This window comes from Chlamydotis macqueenii, chromosome 1, assembly GCF_036417535.1.
Source record: "Chlamydotis macqueenii isolate bChlMac1 chromosome 1, bChlMac1.mat, whole genome shotgun sequence".
Classification (NCBI taxonomy): Eukaryota; Metazoa; Chordata; class Aves; order Otidiformes; family Otididae; genus Chlamydotis; species Chlamydotis macqueenii.
Window position 1 is genome coordinate 62238920 of NC_141556.1, and position 23688 is coordinate 62262607.

A 23688-nucleotide genomic window follows, 5' to 3' on the forward strand; every position below is an offset into this window, starting at 1 on the left:
GGTAAAAATTAAGTCTATCCTAGCCAGAACCAGGACAGAAGGACATAATGAGTCAGAATGATGAAATAATGCAAGAAACTAAATCTAGTCATTGGATCCACATACTAACAACAGTTATTTTAATTAGCACAAAATATGAGTGAATATATTCCTTACTAATGAATTGTCATAACTATGCATTCATCCAGACAAGAAACAGCAATGTCTCTGTTACAAAACAATTTACAATCTAAGACAATACTGGGATTATACATTTATTTCATTAAAACAAACAGAAGCAAAAATAAAAGGCACTGAGGGATATAGCCATGACTGACTTAGAGATTGCTAGCGATGGTGATTCTGTGACCTTCCCCTGCAATGGTTTTCAGTGGTTTTGCATCACACTGGAATCCACAAAATTCCAAAACAACAAATAGGTTATTCTACTAATTACAAAATAGCAAGACACTGTGCAAATGCTTTTCTGACTAGCTCCTTGGTGTTAAATAGAAACAAATTAAGATCTCACAAAAAAACTTGGAGGGGGGAATAAATCTCTCTTAATTACCAAATTTAAGAAATAAAATACTCATTTTTGTTGCTATCAAAATACTGTAAACATAAAAAGCAAACTTAAATGATAAGACGCAAAAAAAATATTCCACCAAGAAAATTAGTTTCAGCACCTAGATCAAGCAGACTCACAGTCACATAAGTCTTACATAGAACTTTCAAGGAAGAGCTGGTGGGGATTTTCCATTTAGGCAGCTGAAACTGCAGCTGAGTTTTTTCTGGGTAATATAAGTACTCTTTTTTCCTGCTTAGACGTCCAGTAGCTTTCTAGATTTCTGACAGTCATCCAGATTCACTAGGAAATAGCAACAAGCAGCTACAGAAAAGTTAATATCCTTTCTTCTAAAAACAATATATTTAAAAATCATAGCAACTTCAGTAGAAGTATTTATGCTTCCAAGTGCTATGAGTTTAAGCAAGTTCCAAATACTTACTTTTGAACTGTAATTAAGCACTTTTAAAAGAGATCTAGAACCCAATTTAGATCCAGTCTAAACTTATGTTTAAACAGGTCTGTCCTTCACAATGTACGCTGATCGAGGCTGATTTAACAAAGGTTGGAAATTTGGGGGATTTTACAGTTTTGTCTGGGTTTGGTGTTTTAACTAATTAAAAAATATTTTTAAAATAAACCAGCACATGAACACGTAACAGATGTTAGACTAGTATAAATTCTTTTACGTGTTTTTAGTGTTTACACTAAGAACAGTTTTGCCAGATGTTAGGACCTTGCACAAGTATACAAAACTATCTTTTTGTCTCCTTTAGGCAGCTAGATGAACTGGTCCTATGAGTTCTCTCTCAAACTGAAGAAGCTTTCCAGAAAAACAGTGGAAATACCTATGGTGAGGAACAAGCTTGTGCCAAGCTTTATGCTCTACTACAGTTTACCTTGACAGAAAAAGAAGTTGCTCTCTGATTTGTTACTCATGTACAAGAAAAAAAAATCCCACTTTGCAAAAAGCATCTTAACATCTTGAATTTCATCAGAAACTTATTTAATAGAATGTAATTAAGAACTCTTCTATCGTTCTTTGGTACAAGGATACACAAAAGAATCAATAACATAAGCAGCATTAAAGTTAGTTTGTGACAATTTCTGTAAAACACAAAGGAATAATTACTGTAAAAGATTAAATTTTCCTCACTAAAGTATTTTTATACCAGTTTCATAGAGAAACAAATCTTGAGTGATCATAATACATGTAGCAGCGCATCTATGTTTTTCTAACAACTTTGAACCCGCTGGACGTTTCAAGACATTTGTAATGTGTAGAGATATCAAAGGCAATAAGTTTCTACAAGTTTTATGTAATAATAGTGGGCCCAAGAATGAGATTGCCTTAATGCTCCCACAGAAAGAAGGGCTATAGTCTGAATCATAAACATAAATGGGAAAGTTTTCATAGAGCAATTTGGGTTTGTTTTTTTCCTATGCAGTCTACAGTATTGATGAGTCATCCTTATACTACTGTTAAAATACAAAGTAGGTTTATAGCAGCAGCCTTTCCTATTACTGTGCAGTCTGGTGGGCCTGTGCTAAAAAAGCTGATATTACTCCCTCTTTTTCATGCTCCTTATACCTTCAAAGACAAGTAGTCTCCAGGAAAAAAAAACACTAACCAGGACAATGTTGTGAACACTGGGTAGAATATTCATGCAGTTAGAAGTAGAAACAACTGAAAGGTTAAAACTGGCATGGGGGATTTCTTCTCAGTTTTCCGCAAGAAGTAAGAAATACATTTGTATGTAATAGATAACAGTAAACAGAACTGTAGATGTAATTTTACTAGATTAAAGATCCCAAACTATCTGCTGCTAAAATAGCTTCACATCTATTTATATTGAAAATTCTCTGTGTAGATAAAACTTCTACTGCTCAGAACTGTTGTGTCAATTTTAGTGTAGGATAATCAAAACTATATACATACTGAATTCTAATGAAAGATCTGTGAATATGAGAAAGCACTGGAGGTTACACACTTACATTCCCAGTTAAGGTTGCCTAAGAAGCAAACAGTAAGTCAGAAACTGAGATATGCCCAATCTCCTTAAAGTGTTATCTCGCTTCTTAAAGGAACTAAGGGTTAAAAGATGATTAACTTTTTTTTTTATTACCTGCTTATATTGCTATCATCATCATACCAGTCCATTTCACATAGTTAGTAGCCCATAAAAGCAATGGAAAAGTGAAAAGTGAACTCTGGCACAGCAGCAGTAAAAGCACCAAACAGCAATTTTTTGTGTTCTATTGACAATGGGAACACAGGACAATTTTGACATGCAACACAGAAGCTTGCCATCACTGCTGTAAAGTCATATTCAAGGTACGTAGTTGAATCACATGGGGAAGATCACAATTCTGCTGCCTGTGCTACATCTGTTCACAGACATAAATTGCTGTTGCCTATGTTGTGTCTGTTCAAGGACACAGAGGAATTGTTTCAAAACTCCGAGTCAGTACCTTTTACCAACACTAAATTCATTATAAAAAAAAAAAAAAAAAACCAAGATATAAAAAGGCAATCCAAATCTCTGATCATAATATACTAAATCAGATGCAGTACTCTGGGCAAACTACTTTTTTTTTCCTTCAGGCTGCAATTCTTTATGTCACTAAGCTTTTGGTGACTCACACCACCATATTGTATTGACAATGCTCTCAAAATGCAAATTGCTAATGACTTCTTTTAGTCCAATATAAATCTGGGAAATAAGTGCAATTCAATGCAGTATTTCCAGGAGTACCATAAACATCTTTTCACATAAGTCTAAACCAATGGCAATCAAAGTTTTATTTTACGGCTAAAGCTATTGTCATACTGAATAGATACGATGTAATATTTGGAGAACAGTGGCATTATTGCATATGGTACACTACTTCACAGAGTTAACATGCCTTTTATGTATTTCAATGGGTATCAACAGAACACAGTGACAGAACATCATCAAGAAGGATTACAGAGCCCTGGAAGCAGCAGTAAAGGAGTCTGGAGCGCAGGCAGTTTTCTCATCAGTCCTCCCGGTCAAAGGGAAGGGGTTTGAAAGGGCCAGTCAAATCTGGTGAATCAACAAATGGTTACAGGACTGGTGTCACAACCAGGGGTTCAGCTGCTCAGACCATAGGACTCGCTTTGAGAAACCTGATCTACTGGGGGCTGACGGGGTCCATCTGTCAGAGAAGGGGAAGAGCATCTTTGGTCACAGGTTTGCCAAGCTGGGCAGGAGGGCTTTAAAGTTGCTGGGGGAGGGGAACCTCAATCCATCCCACTACAACCAGCTTGATGCCAGTGCCAGAAACAGATGTCCAGAGCCTGAAGAAAGTTCACAGGTCAGCAGGAGAGTACCTGAAGAGACGCATAAAGGAATCCCAGCCACTCCAGCCAGCAAGTCAGCTTCATCAGGGGCACAACTTAAATGCCACTATGCAAACACATGTAGTATAAGGAATAAACAAGAGGAGTTAGAGATGTGTGCACATCTGCAGGGTTATGATCTTATTGGCATGACAGAGACGTGGTGGAATGGCCAGCATGACTGGAGTGTTGGAATGGAAGGATAGAGGCTCTTTAGGAAGCACGGGCAGGGGAGATGAGGAGGGGGTGTTGCCCTCTATGCCAATGACCAGCTGGAGGTCTGTCTGGGGATGGACCAAGATCTTCTGGGTCAGGGTTAAAGGGAGGGCAGGGACAGGTGACATTGGGGGGTGGGTGGCGGTATATGCTACAGGCCACCTGACCAGGAAGACTGAGTGGATGAGGGCCTCTATAGACAGATAGGAGCAGCCTCGCAGTCGCAAGCCCTGGTCCTCATGGGGTACTTGAACCACCCCGATACTTGTTGGAAGGACAACACAGCAGGGCACAAGCAATCCAGGAAGTTCCTGGAATGTGTGGATGATAACTTCCTTCTCTAAGTGACAGAGAAGCCAACGAGGAGATGTGCTATGCTGGACCTTGTTCTCATCAACAAGGATGGGCTGGTGGGGAATGTGGATGTCAGGATGAACGAGGAGCTCTTGGCAAAAAGCAAACATAAAAAGGATATAATACAGATGGCAGGAACTGGGAGAGAAAATCTGGAAGGAACAGAAACACTATCTGACCATGCAGAGAATAATTTAGGAAAGCTGAAGTCCACTTGGAACTGAATTTGGCAAGGGATGCCAAAGGAAACAAGAAGGGCTTCTGTAAGTACAGAAGGAGCAAAAGAAAGATTTAGGAAAACATGAGCCCGTCACTGAATGGGGCAGGGGCTCTTGTGACATAGGACATGGAAAAGGCAGAGGTACTGAATGCCTTCTTTCCTTCAGTCTTTACTAGCAAGATTATCCTTCTAGAATCCCAGGCCCTGGAGACCAGGGGCAAAGTCTGGAGCAAGGAAAATTTATCCTCAGTGGAAGAGGATCAGGTCAGGGAATACTCACACAAGCAGGACATACATAAGTCCATGGACCCTCATGGGATGTATCTTAGTGCTGAGGGAGCTGGCTGATGACATTTTGAGGCCACTCAATAATCTTTGAATGATTATGGCAATTGGGAGAAGAGGCTGAGACTGTAGGAAACCAAATGTCATTCCTGTCTTCAAAAAGGGCAGGAAGTAGGATCCAGGAAGCTACAGGCTGGTCAACCTTACCTTTATCCCTGAGAATGTGATGGAACAACTAATCCTGGAAACCATCTCCAGGCACATGAAGGACAAGTCATCAGGAATACTCAGCATGGAATCATAAAAGGGAAGGAGTGCTTGACCAACCTGATAACATTTTATGATGAAACGACTGGCTTAGTAGATGAAAGGAGAGCAGTGGATATTGTCTACCTAGTCTTTAGTAAGGCTTTCATCGCTGTCTCCTGTAAGATCTTCACAGAGAAGCTGATGAAATATGGGTGGATGAGCAGACAATAAGGTGGATTGAAAACTGGATTAATAGCTGGGCCCAGAGGGTGGTGATTTGTGGTACAAAGTCCAGTTAGAGGCTAGTAACTAGCCATGCACCCCAGGGTGTAAAATGGGTTCAGTAGTAGGTGCAATCCTGTTCAACATCTTCATTAATGATCTGGATGATGAGGCAGAGTATATCCTCAGCAAGTTTGTTCACAATACAAAATTGGGAGGAGTGACTGATACACCAGAGGGTTGTGCTACCATTCAAAGAGACCTCAATAGGCTGATGAAATGGGCCGACTAGAACCTAATGGAGTTCAACAAAGGAAAGTGTCAAGTCCTGCACCTGGTGAGGATTTTTAGAACTATGTCAGTGAGAAAACAGGATGATTTTTTTTTCTTTCTGAAAAGAACAAATGCAAATAAATTGCCCTAAAGCTCTTCCTGCCAACACCACTCAAATCCATGTTATTCCACCAACTCAGGAAGCACATTATGATCCAGATCCGGTAAGAAACACTGGTCTTAAAAGATGCTTGGTTTCTTTCCTGAGCATGTATTTACTGTGCTTGAAAAGCTGGTTTGATTTCTAGAAGGAAAGTATTTACAAAAATTTCTACTTGTGTGTACATGAAGCGTTATAAAATGAAAATTTTGCAAGCTACTTCCTAACTTACAAAGCCATTCATTTCCTTCCAAAACAGAGAAAAACTGAGCTTTGGAATGTTATTATATATGGGATTTTAAAAGTCATCCCTGTTAGGAAAATTCACCATTGTGAACAAAAAAGACAGAGGCAGTGAGCCCAGTACCTCTTTGTCTAGAACTTTCTGATAAGTCTTTATCTGAATTATAACCCATGTATTAAAACAAACAAACAAACAACAACAAAAAAAACCCCACCATGAAATAAAAAAAAAAAAAACATCAGACTATCAGATGGAGATCTTTAGAATATATCTTCCTAATTTGAAGGCTTCAGACTAACTCATTTTAACATCCAAAGATGGGCTGACATGACAGGAACTTCAGGAAATTTAGCAAGGAGAAGTGCAAAGTCCTGCACCTGGGGGGGAACAATCCCATGTACCGGTATTATGCTGGGGGCTACCCTGCTGGAAAGTAGCTTGGCAGCAAAGGACCTAGGGGTCTTGGTGAACATCAAGTTGATCATAAGCCAGCAATGCATCCTTGCTGCAAAAGAAGGCTAAAAATCTCCTGGGCTGCAGGATACTTAAATTAAATGGAAGAGGGAAGAGGAAGGAAAAAAAAATTAGGAAAAGTAACTGTCCAGTGTCATGGAATAAATCACTGGGACAGCTGGGATTAAATTTCCACCTCATGCTCATTTTTCTAAACGATGCTGCATCAACTAGTACTCAGTTTCAACCTAAACAGACACTTCCATGAGTATTGGAACTAATGAAGCTTAATTTGCTTCAAACTTATGTCATTATTATGAGCTCCAGTTGAAGCTTTTCTTGTAGTTGGAACTCTCATCCACATTCATCCCCTAGAGTCTAAGAAACCATGAACTGAGACAAAAGCTTGTCTTTCAGTTGAGAAACTTAATGCATCTGTCTTCTTCTAGCCACTTACTTTAATGAAACTAATAGGATGTTTTTAATTATTTATTTATTTGCAAGATCCTCCCAAACAACTTTGATTGAAATTGGCAAAGAGGCAGAAGCTGACAACACACTCTTACAAAATCTGTACAGTCAATGTGACTGCCTAAGTCTCCTTTCCTTAAGAAGCCAGGCTAAAATCATCAGGTACATGTCAGAAATGTCAACATTCTTTTTTTGGGTTAGAGAACATTTAATTTCTTGTGGAACATCCTTCTTGTGCTCAATCAGCTCCAGGTTTGTTGGGGTTTGTTTGTTCATCTCACTATTATATACAATGATCTTAAGGAGAGAATAGGAAAGGATGTTCACAAGAGCCATGATCAGCTGCACTATTTTCACTCAGTGCAAACTAAAAGATGTTCCATCAAAACCAAATAGTATACAAATTGTCTGACTATTGGGCCATAGGATAGAAGGAGCATAGCATCATGATCATTTTGTGAATTTTGTCCCCTGTTTGCAGATCAGACAAGGTAAGGTAATAAATTCAGGTTCTATTCAGACACAATTTTAGGTCACAAGTACATTTCTCAGTGAATAATCGACAGGTTAATAAATTACCTAGACCTAGTGAGGCACATGTAAAATATGCAGTGCAAATGCTCTTACTTCCCATCAGTTTCTGTAGTCAGACAGATATAAAACAAAGAATTGGATTAGATGGTGTATGTCAGAGAGAAGTACTTGTTCCCCAGCACTCTGCTAAAGAATAGGGGTTTTTTTTCCCAAATAAATGTAGGGTTGTATTACAGTTGAATTACACCAGTGTAGTGTTCACATTTAAGGGTATGTTGTAGTTTAGCCCCGGTCCAGATGAAGCTATGCGGTTTTTCCTCTCGCTCTCCCCACTCTCTAAGGGAATTAGGGAGAGATAATATAACAAAGAGCTTGAGGTTTGAGATAAGGACAAGGAGAGATCATTCCAGTTACCATTATGGGCAAAACAGATTCAACTTGGGGAAAACTATTTCAATTTATTATTAATAAAACCAAAGCAGGATAATGAGAGAGAACAAAAACAACTTCCCTCCACCCCTCCCTCTTGCTAGGATTAACTTCATTCCAAATTATCTCCACCTCCTTCCCTCCACCTCCCAAGCGGCACAGGGGAGGAATAGGGAATGGGGGTTGCGGTCAGTTCATCACGTTTTGTTCTGCTGCTCCTTCCTCCTCTAGGAAGAACTCCTCACATTCCTCCCCTGCTCCAGCATGAAGTCCCTCCCACGGGCTACAGTCCTTCGTGAACTGCTCCAGCGGGGTGCAGTCTCTCCAGAACGGCTGCCCCAGCGTGGGCCCTCCAGGGGCCACAGCCTCCTTTAGGCACCTGCCTGCCCTGGCGTGCGGTCCTCCACAGTCTCAGGAGTGACTTTACTCTTCCCCCTCCTTCACTGACCTTGGCACCTGCAGCCATTCCTCTCACAAGAAATTCTTCATGATCAAGCTCGGGCAGACGTCTCTCAGGTTCTCTTCACCTCTCCCTCTCTTCACTTCTCTCGGCCGGGCTGGGCCGACTCAGGCGCAGTCGGCCACCCAGCGGGAGGCCAGAGGGTGAGGGCCACAAGGCCTACAAGGCTTGTACCTCCCTCTCTCTGCTCCAGCTTCTGCTTCTTCATTCCTTTTTTTAATTATTATTACTTTCGCCTTCTTAAATATGTTCTCACAGAGGCATTATCACCGTAACCAATTGGCTTGGCTCTGGCCAGCAGTGGGTCCACCCTAGACCCGCTTGAGTCCACCAGACAAAGGGGAAATTTCTAGAAGCTTCTCGCAGAAGCTGCCACTGTAGCCCTCCTGCCCCCACTGTACAAAATCAGGACAGGGTAAAATTACATGCCAGTGACAAGAACTAATATTCACCATCGTTGTACTTAATTTCCTTGATTACGACTGAAATCACCAAACTGGAACTGGGAAAGAGCTGTTACGTTACTGGCAATCATAGAACATTTTGGGTTGGAAGGGACCTTTAAAGATCATCTAGTCCAGCTCCCTTGCAAGGAGCAGGGACATCCCCAACCAGATCAGGTTGCTCAGAGCCCAATCCAACCTTGCCTTGAATGTTTCCAGGGATGGGGCATCAACCACCTCTCTGGGCAACCTCTTCTTGTGTTCCACCACCCTCATTGTTAAAAATGTCTTCCTTATGTCTAATCTAAATCTACCCTCTTTCAATTAAAATCATTACCCTTTGTCCTATCGCAACAGACCCTGCTAAAAAGTTTGTCCCCAGTAGTAGTAGTATATCCTATTGTAGTATACTACCTGCCCCAGTTATGCAGGAGCAGTTGATGAACAGATATACAATGACATTAAAAACCATTTTAGTAATGTCGATGGCAATAGAACAGTGCAATCATTGTAACACAGGGCAGTAACACAAAGCCAGTGCTGCAAAATGCAGGAGTTGCCCAAGTTCATCACTGGCTATACGGCTGACATGCTTAAGTTAGAAATGGGCTTAAGTGTTTTGCTGATATAAATCCATTGTTCTTTTTATTCTCTGAACAGGATGAAACAAATGTGATTATTTACCAAGTATCATCTGCAGCAGTTCTTTATCACCCCTTCCATGAACAGGACTCCTGCTACCAGTAGTCTCTCACTTTTGGAAGCACTTAGCACAAATATACTTCCACAGCATAAACTCTTGACGAAAAGTACTTTTATGGCTGTATATATATGTATTTTACATGAAAAGTCACACTTTAACAAGTGTTCTAGTTAAAAGGTGATAATTGCATACCTGTGAATGCTTCAGACAGGTCTTATTTTGACTGTCTTATTAAATGCCTAACTAACACATTTCACTTCTGGAAGTGACAAATAAAGCTAGAAATGTCAAGTCAATACAAAGATTTCAATTGAGACCCATTTCCCAGTCTGAGAATACTCAACTAACTTTACTATGTTTTTGTCTATGTATACATTTACACAGATACTCTTACTTTAACAAAAAGCTATTGCTAGTCAATACCAGCAGTGTTTTGCATTTATATTCATTCTGCTCTACCTATGAGCTCTTTTGGACTGATAGTAACTAAATATCCTGGTTGGTTTTGATGCAAGGAATACAAGAAAGTTGCATTTAGATTTTTTAATTCTTAAAACAGTTGTTCTGTACCAGATGGTATATGCAGAATGTATTCAATGACACGTATGTCATGGATTTGACATTTGTGAGAGCATAAGACCTCAACCTCCCACACATAAAATTTCTGTGTGACATAGACCCACAATGTTTTCAAACTACTCTAAAGCTAGGCACATACACACAGGTAACAAAATACTGCTTTTTTATTTGTAGATTAGTTCAACATATCTAATGCTTTTCAAAATAAACAATGGAATATATAATCAACATAAGTTTCTTATCTTCATATTTGAAACTATAATTAACAATTACTTTTGATACAAGAACAACTTGCTTTCTATTTCACTATATTTTCACTATTCTAGTCATTAACTGAATGCCAAATTCTGCTCTGAAGTTTAACTTCAGTGATCTCTTCTGGTTGATAAAATGCTTACTGATTTAACAAGCTTCATGTCTAAATGATTACAAGAAGTAACAAGCCAGTGTTTAAAATGAGAAGGAGATGTTATATAAGCTTCTCTTGACAATTAAAACCAATTTTTAATTAAGCCCTAGAGCTCTCACAAAAATATGCAAAGTTAATGACAACACCTAGCAAAATGTAGAGCTTGCCTATTTCTAAACAAAAAATATTTAAAGGACTGCAATTAAGTACGTCATCGGAAGCACGATTTTGCACAATCATCATGTGACAAATACTGCAGGGGCAGTCTTATTCAATATAATTAATGTCATATGTAACTGTTTAGCTTTTGTACCCATTTTAGTATGCTGATGATAAACAATTTCCATACCATTCTAGAAATGTTTGCCTATTTATGAAAGAAAATTCAACAACAGGAAAAAATTCAGATGATTGCAATTGATACATTTTTCTAACATCAAAACACTGTTGGTTTGAAGATTATCTATGACTTCATCTACAAAAATATTCAAGAGATTATGTAATCAGAAATTATGGTGCAAGGGAAGTGCCAAATAAGGACCAATATGTAAGTGCTCTTAAGCTCCAGTTCACTATAAAGATACCCTAATAAAATTAAGGAACTTTTTTTTTTTTCTCTTTCAACTTACATATGTGAGGAGGAGGCAAATGAACCAGCTTGGCATCTACCCTGAATGTCTTCATATCTTGCCACACAGCTCTTCACATATTACTCCATGATTTCAATAAGATATATTCAGTTTAGAGCCAATATTACATATTATGCATAAATCAGAAATTCATTCGTATTCAGAAGTCAAGTAGGTCATACTCTTTATACAAAACTGTCAAGAAGTGTGGAACTATACCACTTGAGTTAACTTCTCTGTATTTTTTCAGACCTCTGTTTCTATTCATGCTTAACAACCCTGTGGAATAGAATAAATATGCACTTGTTGCTCATTCATTAAATATGAAGAAAAATAATGGCTCTCCACCACTTTCCACCAATGAATATATGGCTATATATATATGGCTCTCCATCATTTGCCACCAATAAATATAATGTTTCCATATTCAAAAGGCTTGTATTACATTTTCTGAAATATTCTATAGCTTTATTAAACATGTTAACACAAAATACATGTTAACACAAATTAATGTAATTACATTTTTAATTTAAAAGTCATGATAAATGTGTATGAAGTAGAAGTCACAAATACAAATGCTGAGAAAAGTTGTTACAGCTTAAAATTGTTCTTGCAAAACACAGTGATATTGCAAGACAGATATTTTTGACTTGCAAGACAGAATGAACAAGTTCATCACTTCAGGTTAAAAATACTTATGCTAAATGTTAAATTCAGACATTTATTCATTAAGTAAATAAACAAGAATAATTTTCATTACAAGTGATCAGAAAGAAAACCAGTTCACTCTGATCACTTACAGATCATGTTCTTATTAAACTTGTTTCCACTCACTTTTACATCCTGAAGAAAGTATTTTTGTTGAATATTCCAGATTCTTTGGTATATAAACTAATAATAGACAATGCAGATTAAATACACATCTGCTGAAGCAGGATATATATATTAGAAGAAAGTTAAGCTAATGGCATACTGATGTTTAGGAAAATGTAAATTTAGCAAACATGAGATTCCACTGAGATTATAAATCAAGAATGGTCGAGGTTGGAGTGGACCTCATGTTCTTCTACTCCAGGCTGCTGCTCAAAACAGGGACATCCCTCTTACATATGTCCAGTTTGTTTAAATGCACCCTAACCTGCTCCTCCTCTACTGAGGGAAAGTCCTTATTACTCCAGATGCTCCTTCTGGATTCAGGGACATGGGATTCTTGAAGGCAAATCCTATCAGTAGAGACTGAGGCAAAACTAGCATTGAGTACCCTAGGCTTTCTATATCTTTTGGTGCCCTGTCACCTGCCTCATTCAGCAGCAGACTCACATTTTCCAAATTTTTCCTTCTTATGCTGATAAAGCTTTAGAACTCATTTTTGCCCTTCACAGCCCTCACCAGATTAAGCTCCACCTGGTCTTTGGTTTTTCAAAGCCAGTCCCCACACACTTGGACAATGTCTCTCTATAGTCTCCTAGGTTACCTGTCCCTACTCCCACATTCCTTATGATCGAGTTTTATTAGGAGCTTCTCGTTGATCAACACAGACCTCCTGCGACTTTCCCTTGACTTTCAGATGGACAAATCTTGAGTTTAGAGGAGGTGACTCAGCAATCCTGGACCCCTCTTCTCTCCAGGACTTCATCCCATGGGTTTGTCCCAAGTTAAACCCTAAGCAGAGCAAAGTTTGTTCTTCTAAAATTCAAAGTTGTGATCCTATTCGCCCTGTTCTCTTCTCTCAGGATCCTGAACTCCGCCATTTCATGGTCACTGCAGCCAAGGTCACGCCAATCTTCACATACAGTTCTTAATTATTGGTACCAGGTCCATCAGAGTGCTTCCTCTCATAAGCTTTTCTGTCAACCTGTGTCAAGAAGTCATCATCACTGCATTCCAGATGTCTCCTGGACTGCTTGTGACCTTCTGTGTTGCCCTTCCAGCAAGCAGAAATGTATAGATTTTATGACAAAAGCCAATCTTAAAACTTGATTGTTCCTTGCCAGGAATTGCCTAGTATGTTTATTTAAAATTAATGATTGTATTTATAGACGGCACCTCTGTATCAACAGGTAGGGGCAATCATTCTTGATCATGACTGCATATTAGTAATATCTTAGAAACTGTAAATGAGTTCAACTGAATCCAATCTTAGTAGTTCAGAAAAATAACTAATGGCTAAAATTTCATTAAGCAGCAATTTTTAAGCATGAAATCTTTATTAGGCTTGGGTAAGCAATGGGTAAATGCAATTTCTGTCTTCCATTTTGGTCAAGAGAAACACTTGTCAAAAACATGGATGAGATTTCCAGATCTCGACATAATATTAAGACAGTGCTGGGGGTTTTGATTTTTTTTTTTTGTTTGGTTTGGTTTTTTGCAATAGACCCATTATTTTGAAGGGCAAGCTGGTCTGAAGTGTGATATAGTAAACAAGGGTTCAGTAGATGGTGAGGAACAAAATCTGTCGCTGAGTTCAGATCCCAAGCATAAAAACACTGGCAAATCACTACATATCTGAAAAGAATCACTATCCATGCAAAGTAGCAATGAGTCATCCAGCTGAAGCTGTCATCTATTGGTTCTATTATTTGTCTATATGTACTACTTCCATTTTAAAAAATTATTATCTTTATATAAATATCACGTGTACTCAGCTGCCTCATACCCACATGTATAGCATAAAGGGCAGGGAACCCTTGTTCCCTTAAAAGTCACTTACAATTCAATGTCCATAGTGGATAGGACAAGGAGAAATGAAAACAGAATGTTTTGGGATGCATGCTGATAACATCTCAGAGAATCAGACATACTGTCAGCAAGTAATTATTCTTTGAATGTGCATCAATGTGGATACAGCTATGAATGGCAGATAGCATCCCCTAAAATGGTGAGAGTGTAATTTCGGCTGCAAACAGTTTTATCCAAAACTTAGCATCTAAATGAATGACCAAGTTGAAGTCACAATATTTGGCAAAAAATCACTGCAACAGTACATTTCCCAAAGAAGATCATGGATGTTCCTTGCCTTTGGGCAAAATGAAACTTAATATTCAAAATATGATGTATGGCAAACAAATGCTAAACACAGGGATATACTAGGCTAACCAGTTTAATTTTTTGTGGGAAATTAACTGAGTCTTATGAAATATAACTCCGGCAAAGGCAAACCTTTCAGATTCTACATCAATGCAAATAGCTACTGATGTTTCACTGACAACAACGCTGTCAGTGATGAAAGACATCCTTGATTGAAACAGCATAGTTCATAACTAGAATGAGATAATTTAAAAGGAGGTTGGTTTTGCTTCTAATTAACTAAAGTTTTCTGTAAGTCTTTATCTACAAAACATTGATCTTTGTAGATCTTGATGTTCATCTGTCCAGTGGACTTCTGCCACAGTTAACAGTCCCAGCACAAGTGTTTATAGACTTAGTTCAAACAGTGCTGAAAACACTGTTTAACAACAATCCATCCACCTGGATTGTTACAACTAAAGCAGCAGACGTCTGCCAGAGTAATTTGGCTGACTCCAACATGCTCTCATTTATGGGAATTACAAGGCCTCCTGGCATAGAGGTACAAAGTATGTCCAGAAACATATGTGATTTCTTCTGGACAGCTTCCATTGGAATCTCTAGTGTGACTGCCATTCTGTGCAGTAACTCTTGAAAACTTCTGTAAGTATCTGGATGTACTTTTGAGTGTCTGTGGCAGCACTGTTTCATCCGCAGACAAAGGTAATACAGTGTAGAAACTGTATGATTAGCAGCCTGCAACTCCTCTTCCTCAGAGTGTGTGAGAGAGATGTTTCAATCGCATACAAAGTTCACATGCTTGGGAGGAAAAAGACCTCACTGTAACTGATATAACAGAAGCAGGTACACTTTGGCTAGATTGCTGGCGTAGATAATAGTAAAGAAAAAATGTTGTAAGCCTACAATAATCACTAAACCATAGTATCACTCCTAGATCTTGGATAACAATCACAAGTATTGCTGTAATGACTTACTGCTGTAATTAAGAGATCGCAAATATTGTAAGGTTCAGTACACCACAGTGCTAACACCATATGAATGGCAGGAGTAAACAGTAGAATAGTCAGAATCAAGGACTGGTATGGCAAACAAAACAGAGAATACCAGGTGGGTCCTTTGTAGGTTTTAAATTTCACTTCGCAATAACAGAATGAAAAGATATCTGATTCCTTATGCTAGGACTCAGGACGAAAAATCCAGACCCAGGCCTTAAGTATGTGACTCAGCTTACCACATGAAAATTATACTAGAGCATTTCTGTGTTCTCTTTATGTATCACAGCTTCTTATAAACATCTCTGACCTTCATGTTTATGTCAAAAATTACTTAAAAAATCACATATCTCAAGAATGGACCTCACATCCAAAGCAGTGTAAAATACTTTGTGGACTCATAATGCAATGTTATTGCTTCACAAGAAACAAGATTCTTAAAACCTGAGTCTTATAATTTGTCGTAAAAACAAAACATCAGTAGAAACAACTGAGATGAAAATGCAATTATTTTTAAAAGGGAATGAAATGTAAAAACATCAACAAAATAAAAATTAACATTATTGATTAAAAAAAAATCAGGTTACAAACAATCACATATTTGGATTTTTACAAGCTGCTGATTTACTGTACACCTGTTCTGTGAAAAGGAATTATGGCAGAGTTGGATTCATTCATCTTACAGCCCCATGTGTGCAGTATGTCAACTCTCATCTTGCAAACAGACTCAGAGCATTATGCTCATGAAAAGAATCTCTACTGCCATGTGTGGAACACAAATACACCTTCACTAGAATTTATGGATAGGACCTGGGACAATATTTTATTTAACAGTCCTTTACCTTACCAGACTTCTTTCACATAAAGTTCATAGAATCATAGAATGAATCCACCACCTCTCTGGGCAACCTGTCCCAGTGTTCTACCACCCTCATCATAAAAAAAAAATTCCTAATATCTAATCTAAATCTATCTCCCTCCATTTTGAAACCATTACCACTAGTCCTGTCACAACAGGCCCTACTGAAGAGTCTCTCCCCGTTTTTCCTGTAGGCCCTCTTTAGGTACTGGAAGGCTGCTATAAGGTCTCTCCGGAGCCTCCTCTTCTCCAGGCTGAACAGCCCCAACTCTTTCAGTCTGTCCTCATAGGAGAGGTGCTCCAGCCCTCTCGTCATTTTTGAGGCCCTCCTGTGGACTCGCTCCAACAGATCCACATTCTGCTTATGTTGGGGGCTCCAGAGCTGGACGCAGAATTCCAGGTGGGATCTCATGAGAGCAGAGCACAGGGGCAGAATCACCTCCCTCGACCTGCTGGCCACACTTTGAATGCAGCCAGGATGCGGGTGTCTTTCTGGGCTGCAAGCGCACATTGCCGGCTCATGTTGAGCTTCTCATCCATCAGCACACCCAAGTCCTTCTCCTTAGGGCTGCTCTCAATCCATTCTTCACCAAGTCTGTATTTGTGCTTGGGATTTCCCCAGCCCATGTGCAGGACCTTGCAAAACATTTTGCAAAAGGTCTTTTGAAAGGAGAAACTTAGTTGTTGGGAGGGAAGATTGGTTTCAGGAGGTTTTTTTGTTTGTTTTTAAACACTGAAAAGAACACTTAATTTTAAGCATAGTGTATTGGAAAATTATTCCCATGAGAACAGATCATTTCATTCAGTAGGAAGAATCCTAAGAAAGAAAAGACATAGTGACCGATATGCCTGCCATCTTTTGCTAGAATGAACTATACCTGCATTACTCAATTGTTCTGCTGCACAATTCCTTAAGAAATACAGGCATTTCTATGCACATCCTCCAAATGAAATTCTGAAATTCCTTTCAAAATAACAAACAGGAGAAAATATTTTAACATTTTCCCAACTGTGAAACTCATTTGTAACACAAACAAATGTGATATTTCATTCTACAAATAGATAGACTATAATTCAACAGAGGACTGAAACAGATATTTTAGGTCTTGGGCAGAAATTCAGTAGAAGTCACCTAGTTTGCAGGGATTCATCCACATCCTTTCCTTGTATATTCCCCTGTCACATAAACAGAAGATGACTAAATTCTCCAAATATTTAGAGCTGTGCTCCTGCACAAGTCCAAAGTTGTCTCATTATAAGCAGCATAGTGCCTACTTCATGCTAAATCAACTTTTTTTTTCCCCTAGGTGACTCTCAATTCAGCAGGGAGGGAACAACGAATCTGTGGTAAGCAAGAGTTTTTTATTTCCTACAGTCAATAATGAAGTGTGCTAATTACCTCTGTTATGTCCTGTGAACTGCTGATCAGAAATTCTTTCCTTAAGTAGCACAGGGAATCTCTACTTTAACACCTGCTTGTTGGGGTAGGGGTGGGAGGGGTTTGGAACTAAAACATTTACATTAGGTATTTTAAGATAGATAGTCCATATAATGCAGTGCTAAGGTCACTGAAAGAAAGAGGGTCCACATTCAGAAGAAAGTCCCAGGCTCTGAGTCCAAAATTAGCAGATTTATGGGTAAATAAATTATACAGCTAATACCCAAGAAGGAGTTGGGATTTCAGACACTTATAACCTCATTACTTCCTACTGACTGTCTGTAGCCAGCTGCTTCTCAAATGTGCTTGCTAGATGCCATGCAAAACAACTGGCTAGCCCCAAACCAGTATAGAAAATCTAGAATCCCTCATCAAGGCTTAAGAAGAAACTACAGTTCTTCAGCAAATAAATTATTTCTGGAATTTTTTTACCTTCATTTGTATTGGCGCTAAACAAAATGGACAAATCAACAATTAATGCTTCCAGTCCATTCTTTTTAGTCTGTCCAAGAACACAAGAAAAGGGATCAGGGAAAAAAAAAAAAATCTATGCCTCAGATATTAAAACAGATTCACCTAAGTCTCTGACATAATGCACAATGTATACTGTTAACTCTATTGCCAAAATTTCTCTCTTAATCAAGTAAATGCCACAAATTTATTTTTTCTAACAAAAAAAAAATCTAATATATTCTGTTATTTATCGACATAAGAAAAGTGCTATGTTGTTACTCAAAACTACCTAAATTTTTTAAGTGCCCTGGAAATGCATGTCTCTTGCACAAAACTCAATGCTTTTGCATTCTGCAGGAATAAGAGACAGTCTGTGTTTCCTTTTCTGCTCCTGGAGGATCACACAAGTGAACAAGCGCATTATGAAGAGTTTGGGTTTGGTTTTAAATCAGTCAGTATGTGTGGGGAGAACTAAAATACAGCTGTTTGTATAAAATTTACAAGATCCAAACTTACAAAAAAACCCCAACTAACAAAACAAAACAAAACCAACACACACCATCTTTTAAAATCAGAACTAGTACGCTACTGGGCATTTTGTGCTATTTTAAGATTCAGTAAAATGTTTTGTTAAGGTTGTTTAAATACTGTCTCTTGCCTTGCAAAGTTTTTCAATTTTGATAATACTTTTTTTTAATGGCTTTAGATAAGATACACTTGTTTTATTTATTGTTCAGTCAATACTAGGCATCAGGCTCAAACACTTCTACATGTCAATTACAGTAGTTACAAGACCAAACTATTACAATTGTTTCATAACCCATTCCTAGAAGAATTCAGAATGAGTGTAAGACAAATTCCAGGCACATTATCACCTAGATTTTATTTACTCACATATACCACATCAGATTACAGATGTTAAGAGTTCATATTTCATTGTAACAAGAAACAACGTAGAAGCAAGAAGTTTCACAAAATAATTGTCATTGCTCTGTAAGCAGCACTGGGTTATTATTTACTATTTTAAAAAGCCAATTTGATAAGCTATGATAAAACACAGAAGCTGGTACATTAAAACATTTCACATTTTCTACTAAAATTTAAATTTTCACATGAAAAGGAAAAAATGCAGACATCAGAGTGTTAGTAATCCCAAAGGCATTATGAAGAGATGTACCCAGTATGTTGCAAATCTGCAGGTGTACAAACATTATCTACCACTCTGAACAGGCAGAAAAGTCACTGAATTTACAGACATACACTATTGATTTCTTAGCAGTCTAATTAGGATATTCTACTAATTATCATTAGAACCACCTGTGATCTTCAACAATCCTTAAAAATTAGCAGCTAGTTCAAGAAGCACTAGAGGATACTTGTCAGAGTACCGTAAGTTTGTCCTGATCTTATACTCGTCCATAGACCTCAGCTTACAGACACAGTAGACAACTAAATAAACTCTGTAGATGGAGTTTCCAATTGATTCAGATCAGTTGTTCTTATTTACACTGTGCTTCGTATTAAATGAAAGAGAAGCATTTGAAAGCAAGCCATGTTTGATATACACTGCATACGTGTGGGTACCATAGCTTCAGATAAGCAGAAACTCTTGCCACATACACAGTTACTGGGTGGATAGGTTGTTCCCCAATTCTTAATTCATATACCAACATATAAAGAGAAAAATTTGCTGCCAATGGCAACCTCAAAACACTCCTCCTGTTCTGCCTAAGTTGAGCTAAATGAAAAGGACTGTTACAGAGCATACATGACTTTTGCTTTATTAATTGAACAAAACTGTACAAATACTGAATGTGAGGGAAGAATACAAATTAGCAAAGGGAAGTCATATGAGAAGTATAAAACCATGTACAATTGACTTTCAATTTTTTCTTCTCTGTGACCAGGCAATTAAAGTCAAATAAAATAAACCACTTCAATTGCCCAGACAAGTACAGGCTCTACAGCAAGGAAATTAAAAGAATGAGAATCAATAATTCTAGTTGTCAGAGATGCTCTGCCTGGAAAGGATTAAATGGACTTTTCTTTTTTCTTTGGGGAAAAGTGTGTGTACCCAAAATATCTCTTAATGTAAATCTGCTTAGTCTAGCAATACATATTTTCCCACGAAATGTCTTACCAAGAAGTTATTTTGGCAAGGCACTTTACTTTTCCAGGAAGCTTAGCACTGAACAGTGATTAAAACTGCCACAGTTTCAACAACACTGGTCAGTTCTTCTACATAACATCCTCATTCTGTGGATTAGTCTTGCATCATTGCCTGTTTTCAGCAGGAATCACTACTATTCTTTACATACTTCCCTATGACTATGCAACATCTCTCAGCAGCACTTGTATATCTTCCTTCAACTTCTTGTAACAGCTATAAAGACAAAATATATACTTGCTATCTGTGACTACTATTGATGTGTTGTAGACTTGTCTAGACTATTAAATATGAATCTTACTTTCCCCTTCACACCACATCAGTGGTAGGTACTAGTGAAGACCATCAGAAAATCAGAAACCAAAAAAAAAAAAGAGATAGAACCACCGTAAGAAATCACTTTTGCTAACAAAAATTTAGATTTTGTTCCTAGTGTAGATAGTACAGAGAAAAAGCAGGAAAAGCAAAATGGAGAGTGAAGGAGGAAAATAAGGGGGAACCAGTGCTTTTTCTGATCAGTCAGTTTCTTGGTTGTTTTCCTAGTGTCCTGCCTTGACTAGCAGGATGTTTCATTCCCTGCACTAACCTAAAGGCTAAAGCAAAAATTAATTTAAGAGATGAGAACCAGTGAAGAGGCATACAGCCACTGAATAGGTGGTTTGTGTAACTGACATTAAGAAATTAGCTACATTTGAGTTGGCCTCTATTTATTTCTTATTTCCAGATAAGGTTAAAAAAAAAAAGTTATGCAGAAATTCCTACATTTCCTTCCACAGAGTAATAGGTAGACTTAAAGACTTTTAAAATGAAAGACTGAAGTTTACTTTTCTTAACAAGCATATCTGACTATGTTATATTTGTAGCTGGGAATGGTCATTTTTCAGAAAGAAAATGCAGGTAAATATAATTACTTAGGTATTAATAAAGATTTCTAGACATAAGTTCTGACTAATGTACCCTGACATAGTGAACATCAAAATACAAATTAATGATTTCAGCTGTAACACAGTAGCAGTCTAAGCTATTGTTAATTTTCAAGCTTTTCAACTCTTTAGTGAAACAATTTTTATCAAAAACTATGACAGATCACATGTTTACAACAGTCCTGCTTTCTTTTGTAGATGAGTTCCTTTTCTTAAATTACCTTATCTGCGGGTAAGGCTTTATAAACAACATGAATGGACATCACTTCTTCTCTGAACTTTATTGTACTGATCCATCAAAAGGAACTAATCTATGCTGTTATAAAAACATACAAAGAAACAAATTATCCATGCGAAAGCAATGTTTAAGTAGTTCTAAACAACTGATGGGATTAGAAGGATTATAGAAAAAGGTTACTCCTTAATATGAGTCATTTTAAAAGAGTGAACTCATCAGCCACTGAAGTAGTTTCCATTCAATCTGTAAAATATATAAAGTGGGCACAGATGGAGAATATGTTAATTTACAACTGGAAAAGCTTTCTTAAAATTTGAAAACTGCTTAACTTCTATGCAAGCAGAAAGTAACTAAGAATGTGTGTCTCATCATACATGTTAATTCTCTCTTTCTCTCTTTTTTCTCAAGGTTTTCTAGTCTCAGTTTCAAAATCTCTCCAAAAGGCAGAAGATGAAGATATGTTGCTAACCACATTAAATCTAGGAAAAACTCTTCTAAATGGAGACAGAACTGTGAATAGAGGAGCTATACCTTTGCTGAAGCATTTTAAGACTGAAGACAGCAGCGTTTTGGATGAAGAGGATGACAGAAACATGAAGTTTTTGGTGAGTTTTCAGTTTTACGTTTTGGCTTAATTGTAAAATGGAAATTCTCCTTATAGCCTTTTAGAAAGCAAGTACAATAATTTAAAGCAATAACCTGGTGAATATACAAAAAAAAAAAATCAGTTTAGCATACTGTAGTCAATAATAAATTTTCAAATGTAAGTATCTAATTCTGAGATTTTAAATGTATAACTTGGACAGTTAATAAAAGAAATCTCATTTTCACAGAACTATATGTAGCCAAAATTTGTAGGGAAGAAAACCTATATTTCAGCATGACCCTATATGAAGCAATAGGTCTTTAACGCTATCAAATGTAAGACTCATTATTTTATCATGTTCTTTACCATAAAACCTTTTCAGCCAAAGATGTAATGCAAGTCATTACTTTTAAAATATCATCTTGAAAGATAAAAATATTTGCACTGCTAATTGTAAAGTATAAAAAGTCAAGTATAAGAAGTGGACACAACTGACTATAAATAAACTGCTGCTCTTGTTTTCCCTTAAAACAGGACATAGGTTCCAGACATGATTTCTTAAATCATGTTATGCCAATCAACTTAAGCAGAAAGCAACTGCCTTATCTTGCACTGAAGGGTGCCATGGCTTTTCCAGCTGACACTGAAATTCAAAATATTGAATCAATACAGGAAAGGGAGACTGCAGATGAAGAAAATTCAGCTAAATTCCCTATAGGAAGAAGATATTTTGACAGTAAGTATATTTTCATTTTTACACACAAAAAAAAATTATTTCATTCTGGCAAAGTATAATGCAGTCTCTGTGTAACAATTTGATAAAGCTTAATTTAGAAATTCTATGTCATGTTTGGGATTTCCTAGGGCTGATGAAATCTTACATTTCCAGTTTACATCTATTGTGATTTGGTGCACAGAGGAGGAAGCATTTGTTAAATTTATATTTCCAGAGGCCATAAAGAATTCTAGTTCTTTAATGATTTAAACTTTCAGATTTTTTTCTGTAGCACTCAGGTGTATGCTGGGAAGAGTCTATCGACCTTGTTGGCAAGTCTGAAAACTACTGATCTGCATGACCTTCTTTGAAGATTAAGCATTTTATTATGAATTTAATGTAATTTGAAGTTACTGCATTTTAGTGTGGCTATACACATGCATCCAATAATACCTTCCTATCACACTGTAGATGGAAATATAATTCATTATCAAAAAAGAACACAGCTGTAATTACTAATGATGTATTGTTATCAAAAAATAAAAGACATCTGCATAATTCATACTTGTGTTTATCTAATATTACACACAAACTACTTCACCTTATTTGAGTATGAAAGGAAGCAATTCATGAATTTCACTCTTTTCTCGCAAAATTTTACAACTTTTGAACCAAAGTAGCATATATGTCAAAGCAAAAACTTATAGTCGAAAAAATTCAGTTAATTTTGCCTGACCAGCAATCAACTTATTTTTGCTTGCAGCTTTGCTATGTTTTCTTTTTCCACCGATTTTGCTGTCCAGTTCCTTCTGAGGGTTGATTGAAGTCTTAGGTCTTTTAGCATTTTTTTGCAAAGGTTCACTTTCCTTATCACAGATTACTTTGTCATCATTCAAATCCATCTGTTCATTCCTGGAGTTCTTGTTTCTTGGCTGACAACTCAGCTTTCCCATTTCTGTATAACTTCTAGTCTGGTGAACATTTTCAGAAATAGTTCCAAGCACTGGTACATCAAGACATGAATTCATACCTTATGTCATGTAAGA

The 23688-nt window shown here is 37.4% G+C and overlaps 2 protein-coding genes across 2 annotated transcripts in view; one reads left to right on the forward strand and one right to left on the reverse strand.

The window, feature by feature from the left end:
- The first annotated feature begins 21697 nt into the window (after nucleotides 1-21697).
- Nucleotides 21698-22984, forward strand: PMCH (pro-melanin concentrating hormone). Its single transcript, XM_010117669.2, has 3 exons — nucleotides 21698-21946; nucleotides 22462-22663; nucleotides 22935-22984. The coding sequence occupies exons 1-3, from the start codon at nucleotides 21698-21700 to the stop codon at nucleotides 22982-22984; spliced, it is 501 nt and encodes a 166-aa protein (XP_010115971.2).
- Nucleotides 22985-23343: 359 nt separating this feature from the next.
- The window catches only part of PARPBP (PARP1 binding protein), a 47215-nt gene continuing 46870 nt past the window's right edge, over nucleotides 23344-23688 (reverse strand). The window contains exon 12 of the mRNA XM_086740148.1: nucleotides 23344-23672. Coding sequence (XP_086596274.1) covers nucleotides 23344-23672 — 329 coding nt within the window. The remainder of the gene's footprint in view (nucleotides 23673-23688) is intronic.